A 27,856-nucleotide genomic window follows, 5' to 3' on the forward strand; every position below is an offset into this window, starting at 1 on the left:
ATGCTGGTCGCAAACCCATTATGTTGGCTTTGCCATGACGCGCCTCATATGTTTACAACCTCTCTTGTCATAATCATCACCTCATTTAGCCGTACTTTTCCGTACACCTGTTTGATTTTTAGCGTCTTTTTTTCTGGCTACGAGTTGCTCAGAGTGGCTTGGCGAATAACTTAGTTTATTTGTTTATTTTTCGTTACTCTTCACTGTGAAAATAAATGCGTATCACAGCAAATCCTGACAAACTTGCGAATTTTCAAATGCAAAAAGACCGTCTGTTAACTTTTTCAATTGGGAAAAATTTTGAAGCTTTTTACCCTCAGAAAAAAATGGAGACCCTCAGAAAAAAATTGAGAATGTTTTCTTTTTATTTAAATTACGAGTGGTAGATTTATGTAGTGATCGTAAGGACATCTGCACTAGAGCATAGAAGGCTTAGATTTCGGACTGGTTTACGACTCAAAATTACACCAGTAATCAATGTTTAGATTTAAATGGGCTCAAAAAATGTTACTTCATAGTTATGTACATCAATTTATAACTAACTTGATTTAAATGTAAAACACCAACTGTGCAGCTCTATATGTACATGAAATTATATCTGTGTAACCAAAGGGATATAATCAGCTATATTGGTTGAAATCTGTAGGGGTGATTTCCCTTGGCTATTACATTAAATAACTGTGTAATGTTTATGTACATTAAAAGATGACTGTGAATCATATTATGCTCATAAATTTGTCAGGAAATGTGGGTACATGTGCAGGCGCTTATTTTCACAGTGAATCTTAGTCTACTTCTGTTTCTGTTATGATTTCCTTTCAAAGACATTTTTTCACTGTTATGGAATTAAAATTCATAAATGTCCAATATAAGAAAAATAACTTGTCCTATAAAGTATTTTGCTTTTATGATATGTTACTGGATCAAACTTAAATTTACAAGAATTATTGTAAAAAAAGATTTAGAGGTGATTGTGGTATAGTAAAATATGTAGATACCATTGGCAGATTTGGTTTTTTATTACAACTATAATATCATTAAGAATACAGTCATGTAATATATTTCAAGTTCTCAAGACATGATTTGGGATAGAAACTATGCAAAACATATTTGTCTTCATATTTTATATTCTTAAATGGTTTTAAAAATGGGTTTATTTGAATCTTTCCTTTTTTTTTAATTCTTTATATTGTTCTAAACATAAAATGATATTATTCTAAGATATTTTATTGAATCTGGTGTATAAGAAGTCTGTTTAACTTAAAACAATTAAACAAATTTTCTCCAGCTCTGTTTGATTTTATTTAGATTTTTTTAGATATTTGTTTAGAATTCAGATGAGAATAATGTTCTCACCTCAAAATTTGAATCTTACAGATTTATGTCTATAAAAATGATTTCTTCATGCTCAAGGAATATAAAGGAAAGATGTCAATGTATTTATTTTGCAAGAGATTTTATCAAGTTTTCAGTTCATTCTGAAATCAGTTTTAAATTTTGACAGTTTTCATCATCTGCGGCCTATTTTTTTTTTCCAGAGAATTTTATACAAAAGAAAAACATCGAGTTCAAGATCAGTTGAACCGGATGGATGAAGATTTACGGTTAACGAGGGCAACTCTACGTAAAGAACTAGACTGGAAGGATAAAATGGATGGAAATTATAAGCAGCTTTTGTCCGAAAAAAGGGAGTTACTGTCACAGTTAGTATCTTGACCATCCTATAGTAAAGTTGACGAAATTTAATCTTATAATATTTTTCTAACTTTATAGTACTTTTCCCTAGTCTTAAAAGTTATCTTGAAAATTATAGATTATTAACTTTAAATAGAAGGAGAAAAGTATATGTTGTTTTTAGTCTGAGACAATTTGATTGAAAAATTAGGACAATGATCTTATTTTACTTTTGGCATAAGTATATACTGGTATGCAACAATTAAAAAAAATAAGGTGTTTTGGTCGATATTTAGTTACTTATATTTCTCTTTTTATGAAACTTTCATAGTTATTTAGATTTATTAAGATAAATTTTAGCTCGATAATTCAAAGAATAGGAAGATCTATTGTAGGTGTCGACGTCACAATGTGGTTAAGTTCTAGTTAAGCACTGTATCTCCAAAACTCCTGAAAGGAATAGTTTGAAACTTCACACATTTATTTTAGAGCATAATAGAAGCTCACTGTCCAAGACCCATAACTCTAATATTGATTTTGACAGAATTATAGCCCTTTTTGTACTTAAAAAAAATTACATTATCTATGCTCTTAAATTACATTATCTAGGCTCTTGTTTTACTATCAAGCACTGAGAATAGTCGAGCACACTGTCCTTAACTCACAGCTCTCCTGTTAAAATGCATCTTTTCAGATAATGTTGATATTTGATGTTGCTAAAAGTTTATTTTTCAGAGTTTAGTGACAGAGAAAGTATTTATGAAATTTATAACAAAAAAAAAGTCAAATACTACTTTATTAGGTGTATGCATTGCTATGGTGAACTTTTGAGTGCTGTTTGCATAATCAGTTAACATTCATAATTTTTTGCTTTTATCCCTTGTTGCACATGTGTATGAAAACAGAATGCTAAAATAAGACAAAAATTGTTATATCTGTATTATGATTAATACCAGTATTTTTTTTTACTCTTACCCTGCGGGGGGCAACTGTAACCATGTGAACAATGCAGACCAAGATCAACTGGCACATCTATGCCTTTCTGATCATGGTCTGCACTGTAAGCTATTGACAGTCAGTACATATTTTGAAGAGCAGCATGGCCTAGTGGTTAATGCCTCAGATAAGAAATCTAAAGATTGCTGGCTATGTTGGTTTCAAACCCCCGACAGGGCAAGCCGTTGTTTCTAGGAGCAAGAAATTTTACACTCATTGCTTAGTACTTAAGTAAGTTCTAGGAAAAGATTCAAGAGTATTACAATAAGCTTACAGCTTCCAACACAAAATAACAATAACTAACTATAATAAATATGTATAATATAATTTTGGTGAATTTTCCCTAAAAAATGATGATTGTTTTTGTCCAGACAGAATAACTGATCATTGAACAGATATAACATTTTTGTACATGTTGCCTGTAACCCGGAGCTTGCTTTATTACCCAATGTTACCCCTTATTTTAACTTTGTTGTATCTATAAAACCCAGATTTATATTACTTGTAAAATGTATATGCCATGTTGTACAAAATGTAATGCTTTATGTAATATGCTGCATAATGTGTACAAATTAAATGTTTTGCTTATGCATGTGCCGGGGAACCTGGTATTTACTTATATATGTATATAATTAGCTTGACTTTTGGTGCTATGCATATTTAAAATGCAGTGTATTCCAGATATTTTTTCAATATACATTTAAACAAATGTATTCACTACCTATCCACAATGCAATTCAAAATGCATAAATCATTGCAAAATCTTTCAAAATATATTTGAGCCGTGTCACGACAAAACCAACATAATGGGTTTGCGACCAGCATGGATCCAGACCAGCCTGTGCATCCGCGCAGTCTGATCAGGATCCATGCTGTTCGCTTACCAACTCTATTACAAGTAGAGAAACTGATAGCGACCAGCATGGATCCTGATCAGACTGCGCGGATGCGCAGGCTGGTCTGGATCCATGCTGGTCGCAAATGCACTTTGTTGGTTTTGTCGTGACGCGGCTCATTTAACCCTCGTTCAGAGCAATCCTACATTTGACCATTCAGTCCTACTTCCACAACATGACAGTATTATTTTCACAAAGAAAATTCAATATTTCAAGTTGTGTTGTATTATAACTCTCCCACTTCCCAAACACCACTTTAGAACCCCCATACATCCATCTTTAAAATCTTTAGCGATTTTTTTCAACCCCCTATTTAAGCTATTAGAATCACTATTTAGATGAATATAAACATATAAAATATGCCTCTATAAAAATTAATACACTTTTATGACAAAAACGTTTATTGTTGATAATTGTCAAGACTTATTGGTCAATATTTGGACTGTTATGTTAATTAGGAAGAGGTATATGTTTTGTTCTCTATTTCGTACAAAAATAAAAGACTTGTTTTTTTGGGGGTTCAATGTTTCATAGTTTTAACAATATGCAAGAAATATTTTAGTTTATGTGGGTTTTGAAGGTTTCGGCAATGTCCGATGTGTCAAGGAACAGAGGTTCTATTAAGTTATACTATGATTTGGCAAACCTGATAAGCTCAATTTGTATGCAATTTTAAACAAATGCTTCCTTACCAATGTGCTTTCCCAAATCTCCACAAGTTTAAACAACTGCTACTCTCTCAATTTTCCTCCTCGAATCGCTAACACACAGAGAGAAAACATTCCCTTTGCCCTGAAGCCACACCTCTCACAGAAAGAAAGCAATCCCCCTTCCCTACACCACATATCTCATAGTGAGAAAACATTCCCCTTGCCCTGAAGCCACACCTCTCACAGAAAGAAAGCAATCCCCTTTCCTTACATCACATCTCTCACAGTGAGAAAAACAATCTCCCTTCCCTAGCCACACCTCTCCAAGTGAGAAAACAATCCCCCTTTCCTAGACACACCTCTCACAGAGAGAAAACAATCCCTTGCCCTAGCCACATCCATCATTCCACTTAAGGAAGTCAATCTCACCAAAACAAAAAAAAAGAGAAAAAAAGTTTTTTGTTTTGCTATTACACAGCAACACTTATGCAAACACTTCTCAAAATCAAACTGTAACAGGCCTAGTCAGTCTTCTTATGGCATGTACATATGCAATAAAACTTCAATTATACCCACACTAACATCTGGCACATTATCACAATTTAAACGGACATTTTGTAAAAAAAATTGTCTACACACAACTGCCAACCTTATTATTAAAGACGCCATTTTGAATAATTGACTATGGTTATTATTGATTAAAGATAACTTTATGTTTAATATTTTTTTGCCGATTTTTTTTAATGCAAATTAAGTTATAATACATGGAATAAGTCATTAATGAATTCTGTAATATTATTAGGTAATGAAGCTTGATAAATTTGTTTAAATTGTTTTAATTTTAACCCTTAACCTGCTGAATTTCTATAATGGACTTGCTCAGCTTTGAATTTGGAACAGTCCATTTGAAGTTTAAGGGATTTCAATATCAGAATAAAAAAATTGAGCTACCAACAGTATCAAGTCTGGTCAAGACTATGAATGTGTAGACTGGCATGGCTGTAAACTGATGACAATGGTTAATCACTTTAGTTTCCAGCGGTTTCAAGGTTTTAATCTTGTAAACAATGGACAGTTCGAAATTCAATGCAGGAAAATTACATTATTTGAATATAACATTGTAATTACGAAGAGAAAATCAAAATGCGATCTAAGTTTTTTGGTGACAGTCACTGTATTTCTGTTAGTTTTGTTATTTTTGTTGTACCAAGGTGATTTTAATATATTTAAATAATTCTTTAGGGATACCATGATTAAATTGAAAAGTTGTGTTTGGGGAAACAAAAAAAGGTTTGGCAGTTGTGTTTGTTTGTTGTGCTTTTGCCATTTTGACAGTCCAGCATGCTAACCCTTTAACCTGTTTACACGGTGCTGTGTTTTTTCTTTTGTTTTCAGCGTTCCCCATCTATTACAGGTTGAACGAGTTGGAGGAAGAAGTACGGGAAAAGTCACGTATGGTCTCGATTCTTCAAGTACGGACGAAATATTTGGAGGAAGAGAATACGCGACTACAGGATCGCATAGATTCTATAACACAACAGAAACATGGCCTAGATAAATTATTAAAAGAGCATAAAATTGGCAAAGATCGAGAGGTACGAAAAATATTTTGATTATTTTGATAACAAACAAAGTTTTTCCTGCAGTATTTTATATAATTCTACTTTCTCTTAGTTTTATTGACGTTAAAATCTTGAATGAAGTTTTGTATCTATTGAGTGATAATTAACAAGCTATGTATTAATTAAGAGCATTTTTGAGTGTGTGTATTTCAAAGATAAATGTTGCCAAATGTTGCTTCATGTTCTTTTACAAACACTTACAATATTATTTGTATATTTCTTTAACTCAAATGAATAATAGGTTAACAGAATTATTTTAAAGTCGAAAGAGAAAACCTGTACATTATAAGTTGATTTTAAATTGAAAATTTGTATTTGTATCAATTTGCCATGTTTCTGCTTGATTTATGTTGGATGCTAATTTAGTGTGCACTTGATTGTTAAAAAATCCCAACAGAACATTAACCAGCACATGAGAGGGAATAATCAAAGAACACAAGTTTAAAGCATGGTTATTCTAGAACAACAAGAAATAACATTAGATTGCAGAAGTTCAGTTGTTAAATAACATAAAAGTAAGGGGTACAGATAGTAAGGGGAGTGTCTCAGGAATAAAATAAGAATCAGGTTAAATATTCCAAAAATCAGAAACATTGGTAAATCAGGATTCATTTTTTTGACAGGGATATAGAATTATAAAAACTTTATTTTTAGCTCTTATTTTTTATACTATAGAATTTTTCGATATAAAGTTTGGATAGATTCCATTATTTTGTGGCTTTATTCCTGTAAGATTTTTGTTAAAAAGATTTTTTAAAACAAAATTAATATTGTATATTTGCAGTGGTCTGTAATTATTTAGGTAAGCTCCTCAAAGAAACAGTGGCTGACTCTCCCCTTTTTTCCACCTTTTATAGTTGTAACATTTGTAACATTAGACAAGATATAGATTTAATATTGACATGACATCAATACAACATTGACATAATATAAATTTGACATTGACATGCCTGATCTGTAACATAGATATGACATTGTTGAAACATAGACATACACTGTAATATACATGTAAATTTGACATTGACATGCCTTAACTGTAACATAGATTGACATGTTTGTAACATAGACAAGACATAAATGTAACATAGACATACTATAAATTTAAAATTGACATAATATTCATGACATAAATGTAGCATGGACATAGAATAAATGTAACATTGACATAGAATAAATGTAACATAAATATGTTATGTATGTATTAAAGACTTAATATACATGACATAAATGTAACATTAGCATGACATTAATGTAACATAGACAAAATGTACATGATATAGATACATTGTATAGCATTGAAATGCAATAAATGTAACTGTTACATTGACATGACATAAATGTAACATAGATATAATTTACATGTCAAATATGTAACATTGGCATGACGTAAATGTAGCATTGACATAATGTACATGACAAAACATAAATGTAACATGGACATGCCAGTATTGAAGCTTAGACATAATAAACATGACATAAATGTAACTTTCACATGCCATAAATGTAACATAGACATAATATGCAAGTCCAAAATGTAACAAAGATATGCCATGAATGTGACATAGACATAATATACGACATAAATGTAACATGGACATGCCATTTATATAACAAAGGGATAATAAATTATACATGCCATTACTGTTTCATGGATGAGACACAAATACATGTACTGCATAGGCACATGAATTAGGCATGACATGTATAACATAGAACATAATTAATAAATATAGATTTAACATTGACATGACATCAATGTAACATGGACATAACATAGACACATAACATAGACTTTATGTAGAGGTTACATAGATGTAATAGGAAAATAACAAAAACTAACATTGCACTTTTGGTGTTTAGTCTTCATCATTTAGCTTCTGTATTGTTTCTTCTTTTACTTTAATAAAATGCTTAACTCTTAAAGAGTACCTTAATGTACTGAATCAGTGCTTAAAAGATTAATTTCTAATAAAAATATTTCTTTGACTCTTGAATTTTTAGGCAAAATGTTTAACTAGAATTATATCTGGCCTGAAATTTGCTGTTTAATTTTATGTTTGCTATAAGGAACACAACTGGATATTTATTATAGAAGCTAAATTTTGATTGAAATGTGAAGTGGTCAGCGTAATAATGTACACATATTTTAAGTTGTAGATTCTGAAAAAAGGAAGTAGATTTGAGAAAAAATGTAGCAATTTTTCCCATCCCCTCTGATTCTTTCAAACGTAGAATAACATATATGCCTGTCTTTATATGAGTTGCCTATTAGTATGATTATTTTTGGTCCAGAAACTGAGATTATCTCAACTGAAGAGTACTATGAATAATTGTCCATATTCAGTAATCTTAAAGAAAACAATATTACAATATTGAAATCCTATTTGGGTTTTGGTTTAAACAATATTTATTTCTTCTCCCATATTTTCAAACAAAATCTCAATACATATATTGCACCCAGGATTGAGTAGAAAACTTAAAGTTTATATGAATCTCCTTCACAAGGATTAAAATGAAATTTTTCATGCACAATCAGTTTTTTATAACTCAGGGTTAAGGCCCTTGATTATTTTTGTGGAATTATTTCCCTTGATAGTTTTTGCATATATATATAGGCCTGTTGGTGATTTTTGCAGAGTTATGGCCCTTAATGATGTTTGCATACTAGGGTCATTGATGATTTTTGGAGAGTTATGGCCCTTTGTGATATATGCAGAGTTCTAGTCCTTACTTTAGTTTAAACTTTTCAACTTTTGAGGACGGGAGATGTGAATTTAAGAGGATCTTTATGTCCTAACTATTAATTAAGTGCCTATTTTCATAACATTTATCCTTAGACTAGAATTACTTTTACTTTTGTACTAACAACAGATTAAAGAACTGTAGTTTCATTTATAAAAATATGATGTAAAGGACCTGAAATTTTCAAATGAATTTTAAGAATATATGATTATTTCAGTTGCCTGAATCTGTTATAAAGTGTAAGTTCAAGAATCTGCTGTTGCTATAACAACATTGTGTATCTTATCATTATAGTAGACTATTAAAGTTGTTGTGTATTGTGCGTTTTATTTATTTGTGCAAGTAAGGATTTTATTCATAACCCAACTTATAGGCAGCGGGTTTTATTCTTAGCCTGACTTATTGAGGCAGGCTGTCTTATGGGCAAGTGCATACAGTAATTTTCCAGAAACGGAAAATTTGATCTTTTTGTGTGAAGAAACTTATAATCCATCAGAAGGTTGATGGTTCTGCTTATGTGTCAGATCTTCATAAAAAAATTGTCATAATGAGCTTTTAATGTTAGATAAACTTGAAAGGAACTCCACTGAGGTTTTTTGACATGACAGGGCTGGAAATAATTTTCAAGATTAATGTTCAATTTGATGTCGATCAATGAAAAAAATACAAAATTATTCAATTTTTACATTATTTCTTGATATATAAGTTGACATTTATGTTTACATTTATAAAATCCTTACTTGAATTCAGTTTTCAATTATTTTAGCCATAATGTAGAAATATATAATTATGTTATAAATGGGTGGTAATATAAATTGCTGTAGAATTACTTAATTAAATTGTGAGTTTTGTTTGTTTCTGTTATTTTCTTAGTAAATATGATAGAATAACAGTAGTTTCCATGTTTTAGTATTTGAAAAGGTTTAAAATTAATTCTTAAGTCGGTCCGATTAGCACAAAAGGGAGAGCATAGGATTTATAATCCAAGGGTCACTCAGGTGCGATCCTCTGGCAAGTTAAATTTCTTTGTGACAACTGAATTTCTTAAAACTAGAAACAAACAGTTCTGACCCAGCTGTCCGCACAAAATTGATACAATCATGTAACTATGCTATAATTAAAAAAAAAAAGAAGGGATTTGGTGTTTTCATTTTGAAGGGATGATAAAATATAGAAAAATTGCAACCTAATTTGTTAGTTTTGGTTGAATTTAAAGTTGAATTCTAGTAGGTACTAGTTAGAAGCTAATAGGGTTTAGTGAAGTTATAGAGAATGTAGCTTACATTTTGTTTTTGGACTAGGTAGATTTTAAAATTTATACAGTTTTCAGGTGTTGTTTTTTTCCTGTTTATGTTTTACACATTGCAGTGTAAAATATGTATTCAATGGTGATTTATATGCACAGAATTTGTGTCCTAACCCCCCACAGCGTATTTTTGTTGATATGACGATTTGAAATAACTGACCTCTAAAGAATTCAGTAAAATGTCCCCATTACATTGTTATATTCGCAAGATGTTTTATGGAACTACTTTCACTGCAGGTTGAAGGATATAGGATGTATGAATACAGATATAAGCCCCAGTGCTGGTAAACAGTCCCATATTATAATAAACGTTTTGTATTCCTGTTAAGAAAGTGTACATTCCATTCCAATGTGACCTTTTTGATAGGGGTTTTATGCATAATACTATTTCTTTGTATCAATATCTTTTGGAAAAATAGAATAATAGCATTAATAGGTTAAAATATCAAACTTCGATGTTACATTTGATTACTCACCCACGTCAATAAGTATCGTCACAATCCCAACTGCAACAGGGGATTTATTCTTTAGCTCATTGGCGTAAATTGTTTTTTATTTAAAAATATGTGTTTGTAGACCGGAAGGCATGAGTTTGAATCTTACACAGAGTGATATTTTTGTGCCCCCGCGTTAGTGGCGGGCATTTAGATTTACCCTTGTCCGTCCGTCCTTCCGTCCGTCCATCCGAGCAAACATTTGATTATTATGAGCTTCATTCCGTAGTTAAATAAAGAACAAAAACTTATAAAATTCAAATTAAGAGCTATTTTTTTGTTTTTATGAGCTTATTTTGCTTATGGACGTTTGTCCAGGTGGTGTTTATGAGCTGATTTGCCTCATACTTAACATCAAATTTTGGTATGTCCGTCCGTTCACTTTTGTGTCGCACATAACTCAAAAAGTATTTGACCTACAGTCATGAAACTTTACAGGAATGTTGATCAGCATGTGTTGTTGTGCACCTGGGTATTTTCGTCTGGATATTTTTAGTATTTTCAGAGTTATTGCCCTTGACATAGTAAAATTTTGCAATTTTCAACTTGTGTCGCATGTAACTCAAAAAGTATTTGACCTAGAGTCATGAAACTTTACAGGAATATTAATCAGCATGTGTACTTGTGCACCTGGGTATTTTCGTCTGGATATTTTTAGTATTTTCAGAGTTATTGCCCTTGACTTAGTAAAATTTTGCAATTTTCAACTTGTGTCGCATGTAACTCAAAAAGTTTTTGACCTAGAGTCATGAAACTTTACAGGAATGTTGATCAGCATGTGTTGTTGTGCACCTGGGTATTTTCGTCTGGATATTTTTAGTATTTTCAGAGTTATTGCCCTTGACTTAGTAAAATTTTGCAATTTTCAACATGTGTCGCACGTAACTCAAAAAGTATTTGACCTAGAGTCATGTAACTTTAAAGGAATATTGATCAGCATGTGCAGTTGTGCACCAGGTATTTTTGTCTGGATTTATTTAGTATTTTTAGAGTTATTGCCCTTCCCTTAGAAAATTTTTGCAATTTTCAACTTGTGTCGCAAGTTACTCAAAAAGGATTTGACATAGTCATTAAACCTTATGGGCAGGTTGCTCAGCATATTTAGATTTGCACCTGGGGTTTCGCTTGTGGATTTATCCAGTATTTGTAGAGTTATTTCCCTTGACTTAGTAAAAAGATTGACAGAACAGTGGCGCGGTGGGGGCACCCATGTCCTATGGACACATTTCTAGTTTTTTATACTGATGCATTTGAATCCGATTCTTGGAGTTATAAATTGACTTATGACTTCAACATACATAGGGCCATGGAGCTTAAACTTCTGTAATAGGGCTCAAGTTTCTTATATGTTTCTATTTAAAATTTATCTGTTTTTCTGATTTATATGATAATGTAAGATATTATGAGCATTTCGTTATTTCTTTAAAAAAAACAAAAACAAAACAAACTATATTTACTATTAGAGCCATAATGGTTCTTCCAAGATAATTATGATACATGTACTTTATCTGAATAGAAACAAGTCTGTGCAAAGAAGAAAGATCAAAGATTATTTATAATAATAATAATCTCACTGCAGTCTTTTTAAACATTTCTCAGTACTCATTATGCATATGTGAACTCTGAATTATTAGATGCATAACCTTTATCCAATTGGTCATCTCGGAATGGACTGTACCAAAATAAGCAGTAAAATACCAGTATTTAAATGTCCCAGTATTTACTGGTTACATATGATCCTTGCATGTTAGATTGTAGCAAATATAATATTATATTGCATGGGGTATGGTGAAGAGTGTCCATGGATAGACAAAATGTTCAAGGACTAAATTATTGCAGTAATTGAACACCTGTGGCCCATTGAATGTAAATTTTACCTTGTCTTCATGGTTATGCTGCTTCCTGTTGAAATCTTGTCACAAGACATACCTTTTTCTTTCATATGATAATAAGTATCTGAAGGTTGGTGGTTTTACTTTAGTACATGCCTTTAATAAAGCACAGAAGGGCTCTTCTTGGGGGTCTTCCTTGATCTATAAAATCTGTGGCTTCCACCACCAGTGCAGGTATATGTTTTTTAAGTGTTGATATTACTCAAAATCATACAAAAAAAATTTAAAATATAATATACAGAAACAAAAGGGGATAAGGATGCAAAACCCTCTATCCAAGGTTGGTGGATCATTATCATGGACTACAGTATAATTATGGTCTCAAATAACATTGTGCATTCATATATTACACTTAAATGGCTCAGCTTCAAGAGTGATTGTTTTAAAAAAAAGCTCTGAACAATTTTTCTTTCTGAAGCTTAAAATACAATTCTAAATCTAATACCGAGAGGATTCTTTGAAATACAACTACATGTATGTGGTACATAAAATAAGCTTAATTTTTGTCAATTTGCTTGTGATTGATATTAGGATAAAATCATATGTCAGTGTTGTTTTTTCTTCATAATTTTGTATTTAGGAAAATTATGCACTATATATAACAATATTGTACAATGTAATTTATATAGTGTATGCACAAATATATGGGATATCTATAAAAGACGCTTATTTTGTATCCAAGATTACAATATCTTTTAAGATTCTTTTCAGGACTTAAATATCTTTAACCCTTAACCTGCTGAAATTTTTATATAGACTGGTCCAACCTCCAGTTTTTGGAACTGTCCACTGTCAATTTTAGGGATATAAAAATAGAAATTTTAAATCTTTTTCAGTTTCAGCAGGATATGGGTTTATATACATGTACATTATGTGCATGTGTATCTATTAAGTTTTACAAAAAATAAGTTATTTTTTAAACTTGATTTATATAATTTACAGTTAAATTGTAACATTATCTAAATGGTTTAACATTTTAATTTTCCTTTTCTTTACTTAGAAATTAAGTTTCAATTATTCTATATCAGCAAATACTGTTTAGTCATTCTTATGTATTGTTTACATGACTAATGTAACTGTAATTTATTGTTCTTTTCTATTTTTAGAGCAATTTGTTGCGACCAGTCTCACCTAGTGATAACCCACATAGCATCACCATAGCAACCAGTAGTGGCCTTGGCAACAGTATCACTTCAAGCTGGGAGCCAGACAATTTAGTAGACTCTATATTAAACTATCGTAGCCCACCGGAGGAACCGGAAATTGACACGCATTTTACTAGCTTTCTCTCTAATTCATACACACGAGGTTCAGGAATTGGGTCGGGAATCGGGTCAATGGGTCAGTCGATTGATCTGTTTCGTGAGAAGGATGAAACTGACAGTGACTCAGATTTTGATCCAGACGACTTTGATTCTTGACTCGGGACGTAGTGTTTGATTTTATTTATACATTTATCATTTATTTATTTTTTTAACCATTATGTGAACAATAGAGAAAATGGAGACATTATATGTTTTCATAAAAAAATATTTGAATGAGCAAAGTTCAGCATGACACTGCAATGTCTTGATCATTTAACAACTTACTGGTTTGAGGCAGTGTTGCGTTGAACTTAGATATGATTTGTTTGTATATTCTTAGATAAAAGGTAGTGCATTTATTTACCATTTTTATTTTTTACATTTTATTGTGATATAAACATGACCGTCCATCGTTCATAAATAGTATTAAAATTTAGATATACATACATACATATATACTTACATACTTATTGTTACTAAGGCCATTTTTGCCACGTTTATTTATTTCATTCTATTCACATATATATATAACAATATAATGTTCATTTAAGCATTCGGTTAAAATTATCGATAAAAATTAATTTTGCACCATGTCACTTATCATATATTGAGTAAACAATATAGAAAAGTTGCCATGGTAAACTTAATTTTGAAAAACCAGAATGTTAAGCGGACAAAAATGTTTTACATTTTACACTGTGATAAATTTTGATCATAATATTTGAAGTTCTTGCTGAATATGATTCAGTTATGACCATAAGAAATTATGCCATTTTAATACACTTATATGTGTGACAATTAAATGTGTAAATTTTCACTTTTCACACCAAAACAGCAAAAACAGGGCTGTAAAACACTTCATCAAATTGTATTCATCATGTGTAGAAAAAAGTGTTAAAATTTGATAATGAAAAATACCTGGACAATAAAAGGAATTTTCGTGGTATAATTTATTTTCTATTTTGGTATGAATAAATATTGGCCCAGAATATGCAGCCTGGATTATGCAGACGGGTTTTGCTCTTTTGTGTTTATTTTTGTTCACTTTCTATTTTTAAGTAACAAAATCATGCTGAGTAGAGTCATAATTATGCCCCCATTTCGAAGAAAAGGGGGTATATTGCTTTGCACTTGTCGGTCCGTCGGTCCGTTGGTCCGTAGACCAAATGGTTTCCGAGTGATAACTAAAGAACCCTTAGGCCTAGGAACTTCAAACTTGGTATGGTGATTGGTCATGACCAGTAGATGACCCCTATTGATTTTGGGGTCAAAGGGTCAAAGGTCAAGGTCACATTGACCTTGTAAGCAAAAACAGTTTCCGATCAATAACTAAAGAACCTTAAGGCCTAGGAACTTCAAATTTTGTATGGTGATTGGTCATGATCAGTAGATGATCCCTATTGATTTTGGGGTCAAGGGGTCAAAGGTCAAGGTCACATTGACCTTGTAAGCAAAAACGGTTTCCAATCAATAACTAAAGAACTTTAGGCCTAGGAACTTCAAATTTGGTATGGTGATTGGTCATGATCAGTATATGATCCCTATTGATTTTGGGGTCAAGGGGTCAAAGGTCAAGGTCACATTGACCTTGTAAGCAATAACGGTTTCTGATCAATAACTAAAGAACTTTAAGGCCTAGGAACTTCAAATTTGGTATGGTGATTGGTCATGATCAGTATATGATCCCTATTGATTTTGGGGTCAAGGGGTCAAAGGTCAAGGTCACATTGACCTTGTAAGCAATAACGGTTTCTGATCAAAAACTAAAGAACTTTTAAGCCTAGGAACTTCAAAACTTGGTATGGTGATTGGTCATGATCAGTAGATGACCCCTATTGATTTTGGGGTCAAAGGTCAAGGTCACATTGACCTCTTGGGTAAAAACAGTTTCTGATCAATAACAAAAGAACCCTTAGGTCTAGGAACTTCAAACTTGGTATGGTGATTGGTCATGACCAGCAAATGACCCCTATTGATTTTGGGGTTAAGGGGTCAAAGGTCAAGGTCACATTGACTTTGTAGGTAAAAACGGTTTCCGATCAATAACGAAAGAACCCTTAGGCCTAGGAACTTCAAACTTGGTATGGTGATTGGTCATGACCAGCAAATGACACCTATTGATTTTGGGGTTAAGGGGTCAAAGGTCAAGGTCACATTTGACTTTGTAGGTAAAAACGGTTTCTGATCAATAACGAAAGAACCCTTAGGCCTAGGAACTTCAAACTTGGTATGGTGATTGGTCATGACCAGCAGATGACCCCTATTGATTTTGGGGTTAAGGGGTCAAAGGTCAAGGTCACATTGACTTTGTAGTAAAAACGGTTTCCGATCAATAACGAAAGAACCCTTAGGCCTAGGGACTTCAAACTTGATATGGTGATTGGTCATGATCAGTAGATGACCCCTATTGATTTTGGGGTCAAGGGGTCAAAGGTCAAGGTCACAAATACCTCTTAGGTAAAAACGGTTTCCGATCAATAACTAAAGAACCCTTAGGCCTAGGAACTTCAAACTTGGTATGGTGATTGGTCATGACCAGTAGATGACCCCTATTGATATTGGGGTTAAGGGGTCAAAGGGCAAGGTCACATTGACGTTGTAGGTAAAAATGCTTTCAAATCAATAACTTAAGAACCCTTGGCCTAGGAACTTCAAACATGGTATGGTGATTGGTCATGACCAGCAGATGACCTATTGATTTTGGGGTCAAGGGGTCAAAGGTCAAGGTCACATTGACCTTGTATGTTAAACCGGTTTCCGATCAATTAACTAAAAACGCTTAGGCCTAGGAACTTCAAACTTTGTATGATGATTGGTCGTGACCAGCAGATGACCCCTATTGAGTTTTGGGTCAAGGGGTCAAAGGTTAAGGTCATGACCAGTAGATACTTAATAACCCTTATTAATTGTTTGATCACTGGGTCAGAAGTCATGCATAATAACCTTATCACATGACTAATTGGCTGCTGATAGGGGGCATACATGTTTTACAAACATATCTTGTTGTATATTGATTTTGTTTATTCTAATCTGTTAGAATGTTCTTTATTTTAACCATATACATGTATTTTTATATAATACCATGTGCCAATACCATTTTATAACACATTAATGAGGCCAAAAAAAAAAAAAAAGAGTTCTGTTCAAGGTCTTTCCTTATAATCTACCATCTTTAATATGGTAATTGTCACCCTTACACTCTATTTGTTTCACCACATTTTCAAAATCTTCACTGTAAAATTTATATCATTTCACTATGAAATATATATTTATATGTAATTATAAAAAAGACCTTTCTGGAAAATCCAATAAATATTTTGATACAGTTATGTTAAAAAATGTGCTTAGATTATACTTAAAATAACTGTATTTATTTACAGAATTTCCCAGAAATGTAGCGTTATATAATTCTGGATCCACATAAGGAAACAAACTTCTTATATAAATATATATATATGAAATTCCTTGCCTCTCTGTTGTAGGTCGAGAACAGAGCTCTTTTCTTGTTTTTTGGCCTCACATGGATATGCATTTATTTATTTTGCAAGGATTACTTACTTAAGTGAGTTGTAAACTTTGTATGAGATGATTGTATTTAACATGATATTATAATTGAGGTTTAAATAGCTAGAAAACATGCTTGTATGTTGCATTGTATTTTATATTTGAGCCGCTTCCTGACAAAACCAACATAGTGCGTTTGCGACCAGCATGGATCCAGACCAGCCTGCGCATCCGCGCAGTCTTATCAGGATCCATGCTATTCGCTTCCAGTTTCTCTGCTTCGAGTAGGGTTGGTAAGCGAACAGCATAGATCCTGATCAGACTGCCCGGATGCGGAGGCTGGTCTGTATCCATGCTGGTCGCAAATGCACTATGTTGGTTTTGTCATGACGCGGCTCATTTGATTTAACTGTCGGTAACAAAATCAAACTACATTTAACAATGTTTCAAAATCATAAGTTCCTTCCTGTATATTTTATAAACTAAAACATCTTTTTGTCTCATTAATAATAATTTATTATATTTTCAACACTTAATCAAAGTATACATACATAATATCTTTTTTAAATTCCATAGCTTAAAATATTATTTTTTTCTATTAAATTTCGAATTATTCTTTACCTCAAAATTTTTTTTTATCATGACATAATGTAATTTGCTTTGTAGACCATTCCATTCATAATTAATAGAGGGTATGATAGGTTGTAATATAAGACTCCTGACTCCCCCAAAGATATATGAAAATGGACTCCCTTGTTTTCCTACTGTCCCATATTTGGATAAGTTTGTCAGCGATGTATTTCTTAGAAAATAATACATATTTTTGTTTTATGTAGTTTCTGAGAAAAATACATGTTTGGTGTTTTTTTTCGTACCATATTTTTCGTAAATTATATGTGTTAGTGAGTAGGTTAATGAATAGGGGGTTTTAGTTTGGGTTATAGGTCTTTTATGTAAATTTTTGTTTTGGTCATAAGTACTGGTTAGAACAAAGACAAAAATAATTAATTCAAGCATCTGATTGGTTGAATTCAAACTTGGAAATGAAACTAACCAATCAGAATTCATGTATCTTACACCAAGACTGATCTTATATTTTAGGAATGTAGTCTTTAAGTTTTTACACTTCATTTTTTTCTGTATTTTTTCCTTATCTTTGTCAATTTAATTTATCTAAATATCATCTTTAATTGTAGAACTTTATTTTCATTTTTTTTTCAAAATAGATTACATGTATCTTATAAATTATGTAGTTTCATTGATGTTGTAATATACCATCATTTAATTAACATGATAAAATCGAAAAGTACAGAACAAGCAAAACTGAAAACTAAAATCGTTGATTACAAGTATAATTTTATTTTTAATTTTATGATACATAATTATACATGTTCACATATTTTATTAAATACATGTAACATCGATGTCCATAATTATCCCCCTTAATTGTAATCATGTATCCCATAATGTTGATTGAGTACTTGATTTCCTCCGAAGGAAAATGTATGTTACATAACCAAGTAAACATATCACCAAAAATGGTGCAAATATGTTGTAACTCCTTAATATGTACTATGAGTTACAGTCATGTTGCACAAAGCCCTCAATATACCATGTTCATATTAAAGTCCCTGCTATAATAAACACATATCAGTATTTCTATGCATTTCATGATATTGTAAACTGCTGAATGATAAATTAGTCCTTTATTATTAATAAACATATCAAAATATAGATGACATATTTTGTATAACAAATGTTTTAAATCTTTGTCTATGAATAAAAAATATATAAAAATTATACTCTACTTGTTTTTGTGTTTTTAGCTGCAATGTCTTAACAAATTTCATGTGATGTCAGCCACTTAATATCTTTACTTGAAATGTCACACATGTCATTATTGGGGTCATTTTCCAAGGTCCTTAACTTTAGCATGGATTTTGACTAAATTACAATTATGCCCCCTTTGTGAAGATAAAGTTTTGCATAAAACATCACTCTTCAAAACTACTGAAGGATATCACTAAATGCTTATGTATGTTTTAGGATCATGACTGTGGGTAAATTTCTACAACTTTATTTAATGTATTTTCAATGATATCTTTCAAGCTCCTCAGTGTTTTGATTCACTTTGCTTCACATGATCATAAGAAATGAAAAGGAGGTTACTTAAATTGGGCAGAAGAAAATGGTATCAGTAGAAAATGTCTTTTTGTGACAAAAACAAGCATTATTTAATCTTTAATGGAAGGAATGAAATGTAACTTACTACACTGAAAGAATTTCAGCCAATATTTTTAACATTTTTATTTATAGATTTGCAAACATCCTTCTTTTCCCTTATTAGGAATAACAGTCATAATGTACATGTCTAAATGTATCAGCATGATAATATGTATCGCAATAAAATTATGTTTCTGTATCAAATTTTATAAAATTTTGAATTAAATAAACTTGTAATGGCAGTGGTCTGTGTAGCAAAGCAAAAGGGAACCATAGCATAGGAGTTCTGAAATCTTTCTCTAAATTAATTCCTACACTATCCAGGCTCTTGAGGGAGAGCTTTCGTACTCGCCCAGGTGTTAACATCACATTTTGGTTAAGATTTGTGTGCAAGATGGTATCTTCAAGACTACTGAAGGGAAATTGTTGAAATTGTTACATTTAAGGACACAATAGGTCACTGTCCAAGGCATAAAACTAAGATTTTGACAGAATTATGGCCCTTTTTGAACTTGCTGTGTAACAAAAGCTGCCAACATTAATGTATCAGTACCTTCTGTGCCTTAAGCTTCACGTATTGCTGCGAAGTAAAGCTTACTTATGCAGAATTCAGGCCTTGATCAAAATAAAACCGGTATTTGATTTACACAAATTGATAGTGTTGCATACCAAATCTTAAATATGCTACACTTGTGTTTATTTGTTATCACTTTAACAGAAGAAGACTAAACACTCCTGCTTACTCTTACACATTCAGGTGTATTTTGATGTTATAAAACACTAGGTGAGCTACACATCAAGGTCATACTATGTGCTTTTTTTAGAAAAACTAGAACTGTGTCCAAAGGACACAGATGCCCCCACTGACAACATATATATGGTATATAGTGAAAAAATCAACTAAGGGCCATAATTCTGTTAAATTTGGTCGCACCAAAAATTCCTTCCTTTACTTTCATCTATACATTAAGGTTGTTCATCCCTGGAAGTTTAAGCAAAATATGCCATCCGGTTTAAGAGGAGTTGCGTTCACAAAATTTCTACATAGTATATAGTGAAAAAATCAACAAAGGGCCATAATTCTGTTAAATTTGGTCGCAGCAAAAATTCCTTCCTTTAATACCATCTACACATTAAGGTTGTTCATCCCTGGAAGTTTAAGCAAAATCTGCCATCTGGTTTAAGAGGAGTTGCTTTCATAAGATTTCGGGACAGACGGAGGGACAAGTGCAACGCTATATGCTATACTTTGTGGGGGCATAAAAATTAAAGCATGTCTTATCATGTTATCTAGGACAGAAAGAAAACTCCCAACAGTTTTTATTTCATATTTTTAATATTTTCACATTTTTATGCATTTTTTTTTCAATGAATAATAAGACAAGCATAAAATAACAAAGTTATAATACAACACTGATGCTTTATCACAGGTATACTTTGTAAACAGGGAACTGGAACATTTATGTCTGCAATCGGACGGCTTGCTACACAGTCAGGTTTTCATAGATAAATTATTAAATATTTTAAACAAGTCACATACATATAATGTCAGCAGTTTTATTTTTCCAGCACCCTTTATTTTTTTTTTTGTCTCCGTGCTACATATTATTTCAAAAAGAAAAGAAACTATCTCTGCTTAAAAAAAAACAACAAATATTTATAGAAGTTTTTTGTTTGTTTGTTTTTGGGTTTTACGTCACATCGACACATTTATAGAAGTAAATTAAGACATAACAACATTAATGCATCAATGTGTCAATAACCAGTAAGTGTAACATAGAAGAGTAATGCTACACAAGTTTTAAATAAATATATATAATGGAGAGAACCTTATAAATTTCAGGTTAACAACATTTTGACCTATATTTCTAATTAAATTTGGTTGGCTGAAATACAATTTATCTCAGCTGAAATTTTATTGACATAAATAAGCTGTGATTTCATTGGCTGACTTGTTTCTAGAATTACTAAGCTGTGATTTGATTGGCTGATAAATGCAGTGAGAATGTTCAGACAGCTTGTACTGGTACACGCTCACAATTTTTCATGAATTCAATGATGGAGCGAGAAAGAGTATCATCTGGGTGACCTTCACTGGCTACAACAGCTTTTCTTCCAAACTCTTTTGCCTGAAAATAATGTAAGGGTTTATATATAAAGTGTAATCATTCACAGAATGAATGTAACAAATCATACTGGATTTTAATGATTTTGCTTCACAAAACTACAATAACAATTTTATTATGTCAGCATGTTGTAATTTTCCACCTTGTATACACTTTTCTTTTTAAACTATTGCTATTCATTTCTCAGTGAAAATTTCAAAACATATACTGAGTGAATAGCTCTTTGTTTGTTTGGTTTTTAAGGGGCACCAACACAATTAAGGCTATATGATGCCAAACATGAAAGATGATTTTGGCAAACCTTCAAGGCTTGGGTGTTGCAAACTTAGGGGAACACCAGGGGTCAAAACCACCCCACCTGCTAGAGCTAGCAAATGCATAGACTCCTATAATTTGAACCCATTCAGCCACCTCATATGATCACCCAGGGTTAGGCGGTGGCTGCGATGTTGATACCTCAAGCTACAAGGGGCTATGTGCAGACCATGAAAAAAACAACAAAAAAACATGACAGATGTGCTGGCTGATCCTGTCTGTTCTTGTCATATTTGTAGAATCTCTGTTGTCCCAATCAGTCTAAGGGGTTTAAGAACTTAAAACATTTCTCCAACCAGCATGCATAAAAAATTTACGCAATAAACCTAAATCTCTGAATCAATGATTATTGACTTATAAACAATGTACCTTGCTGATATCTCCGAGTACATAGTAGAGCATGGCAAGGGCGTGACTGACTCGAGCCATGTCTTCTGGTTGTCTGTTGGTCTGGTGTTCTCTCATATCAAACACCGAATTCAATACCTGAACAGCCTCAGCTTCTTGAGCCTCATCTGAAAAACAAAGGGAAACAACTCCAATTGACAATTTGACATCAACAGAATCATTATAGAGTAAAAAGCTGTCAAAATACATTTTTTTTTGTAATAAACAGGTAAAACTCAATTAAAGAATTAAATTGAAATTTGTGATTAAAAGTAATTGTCGCTGTATAAATTTGTAAATCTGACTATAAATTATCTAATCTTAAAAAAAAATGATTAAGGGGTGAATTTATTTGAAAAAGACTTCAATGCATTCACTTTAAAATATGGAATGCAAAAAGATTTAACTGCCATATTCATTTTATTTTCATTTTAGATTTTACATGGAACCAACACCATGTAGGTCATATGGCGACATTCTAGCTTTTCTAGCTGCTGGAGAGGACCTTAGGGGCTCCTCCGAGCATTATTTCAGGCATAAACATGCACCTGTGAAGAACCAACAACATCCCGTATCCTAGCTGGATAGCTTCCTCACATGAAAGAATTAAAAGTCCCTGGCAGGATTTGAACCCATAGCAGTGACAGGCTAGTGGTTTGATGTCAACCACCTGAACCACTCGGCCACAGACAACCCTTATACATTATATAAAACTAAAAATATTTGTGTAACTGTTATAATGAAGAAACTTTACCAAGAGTATCTTCCTGCTCATCGAACATCTCAACAATTAGTGGTCCGACACCTTTAGGTGTGGGTGGGGTACGTGTTCTCACTTTAACAATACTATATAAATGTGTGTACCATATATCTGTAACCTAAAATAATAAAAAGAAAATAAACCACTCATGTAGGGATTATCGTTGATTGTCTTGGATTAAGATTCTGTGTTTGCCAATTATATAAGTAATAATTGATTCAAAAGCGCCTATCAATTTGTAACTCATTTTATTAATTTCATATGTTGAACCTGAAGCAAAGATCCAGATGAGCTAACTAATGGAAATTTCCGGAAACATGCTATTCATATATAATTTCTTGAATAATAAATACAGCTCATCAAACAGTTTTTAAACCTGACCAAATCCTATGTTTGATTTCAGATCATGCAAAATTACATACAACCAAAAATGTTACTCAGGTTGCAACAACAGGTTGTCTTTAACATTGAATGTATAGAACCTGAAGGAAATTCTATATAGATTTCATTTTCAGACAGTAAGAAAATATCATAGACTTTATATCACTGATATTTTTCAATATATCATAAAAGACATAAGTAAATCATAAATAAAATATCCACTAAATCAAGTTTTTCTGTCGTACCTGTCTGTAGAGTGAGTCAGCTACATCCATTCTACCTTGTCGGAAGAATACATTTCCCATGTGATAGTAACCTCCTGATGTTCGAATATCATGTGTACCGAATTCTTCTGAGGCATGATATATCTAAAACAACAAATGAGCCGCGTCATGACAAAACCAACATAGTGGGTTTGCGCCCAGCATGGATCCAGACCAGCCTGCGCATCCGCACAGTCTGATCAGGATCCATGCTGTTCGCTTAGAAACCCTATTACAAGTAGAGAAACTGATAGCGAACAGCATGGATCCTGATCAGACTGTGCGGATGCGCAGGCTGGTCTGGATCCATGCTGGTCGCAAGCCCATTATGCTGGTTGTGTTATGATGCGGCTCAAATTACACATCTCAAAACTGATCAGATCAAAAATGAAAACTGATACATGTACTGATAAAAATATAGAGACTGAAAAGCAGACAGCCTTAAAGTTCATCATAAGTTTTTCTCACTTAATTGGGAAGAGGCCTTAACCTCTTGGTTTTAGGAAGAATGACTGCTAAAATTATTACTTTGGAAAGTAAAATAGCTGTTATAAGTTCATAGGTTTGGGAAATCAATGACTTGAAAGAAAATTTCCATTAGGAGGAGGCCTTTTATAGGCCTCTGTTATATGAGATGAAAATCATTGTCATTATGGTACATGAATTGAAGTTCAAGTATAAAAGGATAACCAATAAAGGACATTTAATGATGACAGTAAAATTGATCAACCTTAACCTTGCTGTTGGCAACTGAATCTACCTATGTGACTAGTGCAGATCAAGATCAGCCGACACATCCATGTCGTTTGATCATGATCTGCACTGTTCATTATTCAGTCAGCACATATATTTTGAAATTTCCAATAAAAATGCTCAAGATGCCCCAGATAGCGCCATTAAGAGAATTTGCATGGTAAGCCACATAGGAATTATCATAAATGAAACCTGAATTAAAATATTAGACAATCACTTTCAAGACTTACATCATTTGCAAGTTGCCTCAAAGCATCTTCATAGTCACCTTTGGCAGCATATAGGAGACCAAGATTTCTGTACAATTTAGATTTTATTGCATTTGAACATTGAGGAGTTTTCAAGACAGTCCACTGAGCTTGTGCCAAATATTCTTCAGCCTGTTCTAATCTACCAAGCCCTGAAATAATTTCAAGTAAAATACATATAGCAAAATAACATCATATGATCAACAATGTAAATATATGGCCAAAACCAAATGATGCAGTTTACTTTGACAACTATCGAAAAACTTCAGCTCAGTATCTGGGACAACCTGGTCAATACAGGCAATTGTTTTTGCCATCTCTTTTCACATATAGAGGTCTTTCAGGTTTAACTTATGTAGAAACACTGATCCCATACAAATTTTATTGAAAGCTTCATACAATAGAATGTATCCAATATCCATTGCTGGATTTAAATCAAATTAATAATGTGCAAACAGATTTTCAGTTAGCAACTTCTTCATCTGAACAAAAAGATTAAAAAATGGGAATGCTAATTAATAACAGATCTGCTCAAATGAGAATAATTGTTTCACTAAAATAGAAATTATTTAAAGACAGCAAATTTGCACTAGGCATATACTTAATTATCATCAATAGATATTCAGAGAATTTTGAAAAGTAGTGTAAGGTACATACCAATACTTGCTTCACCTAAGATGAGGTATGAAGGTACAAGTTCTATGCTCGCTAGACCATGAACATCTATGGCAAACCTCAATGACTGCATAGCAGCAGGGACAGCTTGTTCATGTTTGCCCTCAAACAATAATTTTTGACCTGTTGTTCTTGTGAGATCTATCATTGTGCGCTGTCAGAAGAAATACAGAAATTCACTAGTCAAATTGGAAGTGTAAGAAAGTTACATGTATATACAAATATGTTAATGTATAAAAATAAAAAAACAAGTGTCAAGCATTGACAACTGATAAATAGTAAGATTAATATTTCAATTAAAAAGTGACGATATCACCCAAACTGGTAGATTAATTAAATTTGGTTTAAGTTTTTTAGTTCAAGTTTTATCTGGTGTTAAACATTACGTTCTTCATTCCCATCTTTACTAAGTTCGTTTGAAAATTACATGATTGTTTATATGTATGTCTCTTGTAAACATCATTTTTTTACCTTTTTAGTCTGAAGTTGTCTTTCCCTGCTTTGTCTCTCCTCTTCTGAAGGAAGAAATGGAGCACTCTGTCTTAGAGGAATAAGATTCTGACATATTTTCTCATGTATACCAAGCCAGTCTGCTTTCTGGTGTTCAACACCACTGTAATAAAAACAAGAACATAATCATTTCTTACAAAGTTTTCAGTTTAATAACTGAAATATGAAATAAATTCAAGTATATTTTGATAATTTCACAGCTAATATTTCACAATATCATTTCACTGTACATGTAGCTATAAATTATATTTGACTGCAGATAAAAACAATTTAATATCATCAACTACATTTTGGAATGCTTATTGTGGCGGGAAAGTGAACTTCCTGGTAAGTTAAATGTGCATGATAATTGGAATCATATTAATATTATTTTTATGAACATATTAACATTGTGCAAAAAGAAATGTTTGAATGCCAAAAAAATAAACAGTAAATTCATATCTTACATGTATCTCCAAATTTGAAGCATATTATTGAAATCATTTATATTGTGTCACAAAATCTTGTGAGATGTCCGTTACAAAAGAAAACAATGGGATATTATACTACAATTGATTTCAAATATCAGGAAATTTTCATGAGCAAAGATTTTTAAGCAATAAGAAATATATTCAGTAAAAATAACTGGCACATAGAAATGGACCTGTACTTGCTGTAACTAGGACACGCAACAGCTACATTGTACAAATTTGTACCACTATAATTTTTTGTTTATCATTCAATTATCTGTTTCAAATTAGGGTCTACTGTTCGTAATAATTTGTGATTTCTCTACTAGATTCTATGTAATTTACTCAATATCACTAATTCTGCGCCATCACTTATTTCACGGTAATGGCATATTTTTATGTAACCAGTGTTAAAATTGGTCAGAATTGACATATTTTATTCAAACACCTAAACAACAAATTTTTTGTGCAAAATATTTCAAATCTATAGATTTTAACGTGAAACAGAACAACATTTTAGAAAATTCTGCAAAAAGCAACAATGATTAAATTTGTGCATACTTCTGAAACAATCATCATTTTCTAAATGTTCTTGTTTGTTGAAAAAATAAATTTTGAGGTATAATGTAAAGATACTTTTAATATTTAAAATTATGCAAATTAACAAGTAGAAATTTTGCCTGAAACATGAAAACACTGAAATAAAACACCATTACCGTGATTTAAATGATGACATACTGTTTTCAAAATGGCCAACATATGGTCTACAAAACTGATTTTGACTAAATATATTGTTGTTTCTTCATGTCATACAGCAGATAATTCATATATGTTACAGCTTATGACAATTTTTGTACCGTAAGTTTTATGTGTTCTTTTCTTTCTTGCTTCAAAGTGTTAAGTACAGTGAACTAAGAGGAGCACAGTATATAATATGTAAAACTTACAATTAAAAAAGTGCTTAACTCTTTATGGTGTCAAGTCATAGCCAACTGAGGGTAATTTTAACAATGTTATGGTTAATGGTGTGTGTAAAACAAATTTGTCCCACATTGCATTTTATTTTCACATTGTTCACAATACAAATGTAATTTCCAAATGCTTATTTAGTTTGACATATTTGGAGCATGTTTTGCTCAGGACAGAGTTATTACAAAGCTAGGCATATTTCATCAGTTACAGAGTAAACAAATATTCTGTTTTGAATGACATATTTAAATATATGTGATACTATTATTTTTGAAATCTAAATGACATGTATTTTCGCGATTTGTTTTACTCACCAATAATAAGTCACTCTACATTTTGTGCACTGGATAAATGCTGGTTTCTGACAAAGTTCACACAATAATTTAATTCCTTTTGGATTTGCAAGCGGATTTAAAGTCATTTTCCTAAGTAAATCTCTGCATACAACTAATGAAAAAGTAAGCCTACATGTTCGCCATTTGTTTACACGGTTGCTAGTGAAATTGCGCACGCGCACATGACGGGTCAAAAAGTATCATCGCACCTTTTGGCATAAATGTAAACTTCCGGTGAAAAGTTGTCAAAACTTTTAAACTACCAATAGAAAATTGCGCATTTGAATTGCTACTTTTTGGTAAAATATTGATTTCCCACTTGAATTTTTGTCACTAAAATCAATTTCTTGTATGATTAAATTCGTTTTATTTGTGTTCATGA

General features: G+C 32.0%; 2 protein-coding genes across 20 annotated transcripts in view; one reads left to right on the forward strand and one right to left on the reverse strand.

Annotated features, from left to right (window-relative positions):
• Positions 1 to 14,662, forward strand: part of LOC132734601 (trichohyalin-like) — an 86,406-nt gene extending 71,744 nt beyond the window's left edge. For 14 of the 19 annotated variants that reach the window (XM_060721378.1, XM_060721384.1, XM_060721382.1 and 11 more), the window contains 3 exons: positions 1,539 to 1,703; positions 5,631 to 5,811; positions 13,379 to 14,662. In XM_060721378.1, the coding sequence (XP_060577361.1) occupies positions 1,539 to 1,703; positions 5,631 to 5,811; positions 13,379 to 13,693 (661 nt within the window). In that variant the 3' untranslated portion in view covers positions 13,694 to 14,662. Of the gene's footprint in view, positions 1 to 1,538; positions 1,704 to 5,611; positions 5,812 to 6,622; positions 6,641 to 8,797; positions 8,820 to 13,378 lie in introns of all 19 variants that reach the window. The other 5 variants (XR_009626341.1, XR_009626342.1, XM_060721391.1 and 2 more) reach the window with 5 other exon arrangements.
• Positions 14,663 to 20,620: 5,958 nt separating this feature from the next.
• On the reverse strand, positions 20,621 to 27,648 carry LOC132734599 (zinc finger MYND domain-containing protein 12-like). The gene is made up of 8 exons (XM_060721375.1): positions 27,454 to 27,648; positions 25,683 to 25,824; positions 25,194 to 25,365; positions 24,519 to 24,688; positions 23,518 to 23,640; positions 22,886 to 23,009; positions 22,114 to 22,259; positions 20,621 to 21,432 (listed from the first exon to the last, which is right to left on the reverse strand). Exons 1-8 carry the CDS (start codon positions 27,558 to 27,560, stop codon positions 21,313 to 21,315), a joined length of 1,104 nt encoding a protein of 367 aa, XP_060577358.1. The 5' UTR covers positions 27,561 to 27,648; the 3' UTR covers positions 20,621 to 21,312.
• Positions 27,649 to 27,856: the final 208 nt, after the last annotated feature.

This window comes from Ruditapes philippinarum, unplaced genomic scaffold (genome assembly GCF_026571515.1).
Source record: "Ruditapes philippinarum isolate M1 unplaced genomic scaffold, ASM2657151v2 ctg6432_1_1_1_1, whole genome shotgun sequence".
Taxonomy (NCBI): domain Eukaryota; kingdom Metazoa; phylum Mollusca; class Bivalvia; order Venerida; family Veneridae; genus Ruditapes; species Ruditapes philippinarum.